The 3733-nt window shown below is 43.7% G+C and overlaps 1 protein-coding gene across 1 annotated transcript in view; it reads right to left on the reverse strand.

Moving 5' to 3' along the window:
- slc33a1 (solute carrier family 33 member 1) overlaps positions 1–2719 on the reverse strand; it is a 6350-nt gene extending 3631 nt beyond the window's left edge. The window contains exons 1-7 of the mRNA XM_035679681.1: positions 2504–2719; positions 1471–1925; positions 1203–1356; positions 902–1097; positions 601–800; positions 292–476; positions 95–212 (exon numbers count right to left, since the gene is read on the reverse strand). Of these exons, the coding sequence (XP_035535574.1) occupies positions 95–212; positions 292–476; positions 601–800; positions 902–1097; positions 1203–1356; positions 1471–1883 (1266 nt within the window). The 5' untranslated portion in view covers positions 1884–1925; positions 2504–2719. The remainder of the gene's footprint in view (positions 1–94; positions 213–291; positions 477–600; positions 801–901; positions 1098–1202; positions 1357–1470; positions 1926–2503) is intronic.
- Between the last annotated feature and the right edge of the window lie 1014 nt (positions 2720–3733).

The raw sequence follows: 3733 nt of genomic DNA on the forward strand, positions 1-3733 counted from the left end.
GAGATCCTGTCACCTGGAAAATCTATGATACTGGCTAGGCTCGAAGAAGAAAAGAGGAGAAAAGATATTTAAGAGAGTAACAGAAATACCTAACCTGATGCACTGCGTAGCTAAGCAACACTATGCCGTAGTAGTAAACAGGGAACCCTCCTTCTTCCCTTGCACTGGGGGTCCACCACACCAGCAGAGCGTACTCCAGTCCTATGAGCAACCTGCAACAACACAGCAACCGTTAGCTTTTAGTTTATTGAATGCGTTTAAGCACAGGTTTGTGTGTATGTGTGTTACAACCTAAAAGGGAAGGCCCTGTAGAAGACATCTAGAGGTCTGGGCCCTGCTGTGTATTTACTGATGATCACAGGTAGTAGGATCTGCAAAGGCACCATGGGCACTGCCAGCAAAGCCAGCTGCTCCTTGGGAACTCCAGCCTCCACCAGCTTCAGACCTGTCACTGCATCTGCTGCAGAGAAGCCCATCTGGAACACACACAGAGAAGACACATCAGAAAACATTCATGCCCAATTAATATTCATGTTTCAAGCAGCAAAAAAGTTATTTTTCAAAAGGTAAACAAATATTTATGAAGTAATGGTCAAGTACTTTAGCAGTGAGAAGCAGGACACAAAAGGTGAAGACTGTGGGCATCTTGATGATAGAGAACAGCAGCTTGTAGGTTTCCATGACGCCTTGTGTCTTTTCTTGGACTCTCCTCTTTCCTTTGCCGTGCTCATTTTCCCTTTTAATGATGGCTACCAACGTCGTGGAAACCAGGAACACTATTCCCCAAAAGAACAAGAAGTCTGCAGCAGAAGAAGAATTAGAAAATACACTTTATTCATCCAAACTACTGTTCAGTTGAGAAGCTATGTTGTTAATCCGTTCGGTCAGGGACGGGTGATACCTGACAAGGTGACGATGCCCGTGTCTTTGGGCTCTGTTCTGAGGTATTTGTTGCAGAAGTCTGCAGACTCCAGAGCCAGAAAGAGCACATTCCCCAGGAAGTATCCCGCTGTCTGGCCCACAGAGTTGCATGTAGAGGCATAGCCCACATTCTCTCTGGATAACATAGTCAGGGCCCAGCCATCCACAGCTATGTCCTTTAGGGCAGAGAAGGTACAGCCATTGGAGGACGGGAAAGAAACTATCAACTTGAATGTGTTTCTCTTCCTGAGTGTGTGTTTGTGTCACAGTGATTGTTCTACCTGTGTAGCTGCCAGGAAGGCGAGCATAAAGAAGACTGCAGTGAGAGTCACAACTTTCGGTCCCCCCTCACTCTGCAGCAGTGAATTGACCGTCATAGAAAGGTACAGCATGAAGAGACCCAGCAGGTACTGTGTGGGCACCAGCCATGACTTTCTGCAGAATCAGGTGGGAGGGTGGCATAGATCAGGAAACAGCAACAAAAAAAAACAATCCACATAGAGGAAATCATCCACATGATGACAAACCGCACACAAGTATCCGTCTTACCTTCTACCAAACCTGCTGAAGTAGAGAGCATCCACCAGTGGCGCCCAGAGGAGCTTGAGGCTAAATGGCCAGAAGACGAAGCTGAAGAACGCCTGGTCTTTGTAGCTGACACTCTTACTCTGTAAGATCAGAGGGATGCTACCAGCCAGTCCCAGGGGAATCCCTTGCAGCACGTACAGGAACAGAAGAAGCAACACATTCGCCAACTCCCCCCGGATCCCAGGCCGCACTCTGTGCCTCCTGTCCTCAGAGTCTGACCCTCTGATAAGACCCTCAGCTTCCTCTTCTACTTCTGGTTCAGAGGCGCTCGTCTCTCCCCTGTCCATGTCCCTAACATGGTCCGGTAGGAGGGTGGCACCCGCCAGCTTCCTCTGCCGCCCGTTCTTATGTGTGATCAAATCGGAGTGCTCCATGTTGGAGCAGTGGGCATCAAACCTGCTGTGCCCTCAGCAAATCTTAAGAAAAAGATGAGAGAGAACTATTGAAACAGCTAAACTGTCTGCTAATTAACTGCAAGTCTCTGAAGCAGGAATGTTTTAAATCATCTGAATACCAGGGAGGTTGTTTTTTGAAGATGGACATAATCTATAAAGTTACAATAATGATACAATTCACAAATGAGACATAATACAATACAATATTGAATAAACAGGTTTGTGTAATGCTGTGTACATTTGTGATGCTGAGTGACCCATTATTCTCTTAACAATACAAATGTCTGATGGCCTGATGGTAGGACTCACACACAGATCTCCCAGACACACAGAAAGATTTAGAGAGCCACACTCACTGTTTGATTCAGCAGTCTCTGACAGAAAGCAACTGAGGCTAACTATGAATGTGTTAACTTAAGCTGTCACCTTAAAACGAGCAGGTGTTACGTTAGGCTGAAAAATAAAGGACAACATACATTTAAATGAATAAAACGACATCAATCCTGTGGGTACATGAGGGCGAATGTACAGACACACAACGGAGGAGCATTAGGTGAGAGAGTGAAGATCACACAGGCAGAAGGTGAACTCATGCATACCTGGAGATGATGACAGCATGCCAAATTAACAGGAACACAACAAACCGGATGGATTACAGCGCAAATTAACCGGAAATAGATTCCATGCTAGGTTTTATTCAATGGCATCTTAATGAAGGAGAGAAACACCAGTAAAGCACTTAACTTTAAACTAATTACATCGGTGAACATCAACAGAAGAACCAGGAAGTGCCGCGTGTGCGCCGTCTAAATGTGTCCGGCACCTACAGCTGACGTGTCAAACCACCGCTGACTGGAGTTCCGCCTCGGTACAAATACACAATATGTTGTGTGGAGAAAAACAACAACAGTAATCTTGTTATGAATGTTAGACACTTTACAAAAATCTAAATCAAGCTGACTTTTGTTATAACAGTGGAAATTAATTAAATAAAGCGCACTTTTAAGTCCAAATTATAAAATTCGAGCATGAAATCAAGACAAAACAAGAGTGGGCTATTTGGCGAGTCCTCGTGTGTGTGTGTGTGTGTGTGTGTGTGTGTGTGTGTGTGCACCCATACATGAGTGACAGTAATGATCCCTTGGGGCATGATTAATAGAGGCTGTATCCTCAGAGGTTGAACATATCACACCAATAATTACATCAGTTCCACAAAACGCCCAGTTAACCAGCACAAATAAAGCATTAAGTGTCAGCTTCAAAGACACACTGTATCATTTCAGTGGTATGTTATGTTACATTCACATGACAATTGAAACAAAGAAATAGCATTTAAAACATCAAACCAGTTAGAGTTTTCTCATCCTCATCATCAAATATCAAAAACAGCCAGGCAGACAAATATTAAGTACTATATCAGTTCTTCACAGCATGGGGATCCTTAGGTTTCCTGGAGACAAGATTTAAAAAAGGTCCACAATTTATCCTGCCTATTATCCTCTACTAGAGTGGAGGCGGCCTGTTCCATCGATAAAAACTCCATGAAGTCCTTGCACCAGTTCTCCATACTAAAACAATTTGTCTTACGTTGTTTCCAGTTCATTAAAATGATCCGTTTAGCGTTTAGGGCAGGGTTTTATATCTATGTTANNAACCAAAACCTCTTAACAGGAGGGTAGTACCACAATAAGTGCATTAGTGTACCCTCCACCTCACAGCCATGCCAGCAAGATTTAGATAATGTGTTGTCAAATTTATTCAGATTGCAAGGTGTAATGTAAGCTCTGTGTAATATCTTTATCTGTATAATTTTGTATCTGACACACTTT

This window comes from Morone saxatilis, unplaced genomic scaffold, assembly GCF_004916995.1.
Source record: "Morone saxatilis isolate NCDOM2014 unplaced genomic scaffold, NCSU_SB_2.0 Contig8, whole genome shotgun sequence".
Taxonomy (NCBI): domain Eukaryota; kingdom Metazoa; phylum Chordata; class Actinopteri; family Moronidae; genus Morone; species Morone saxatilis.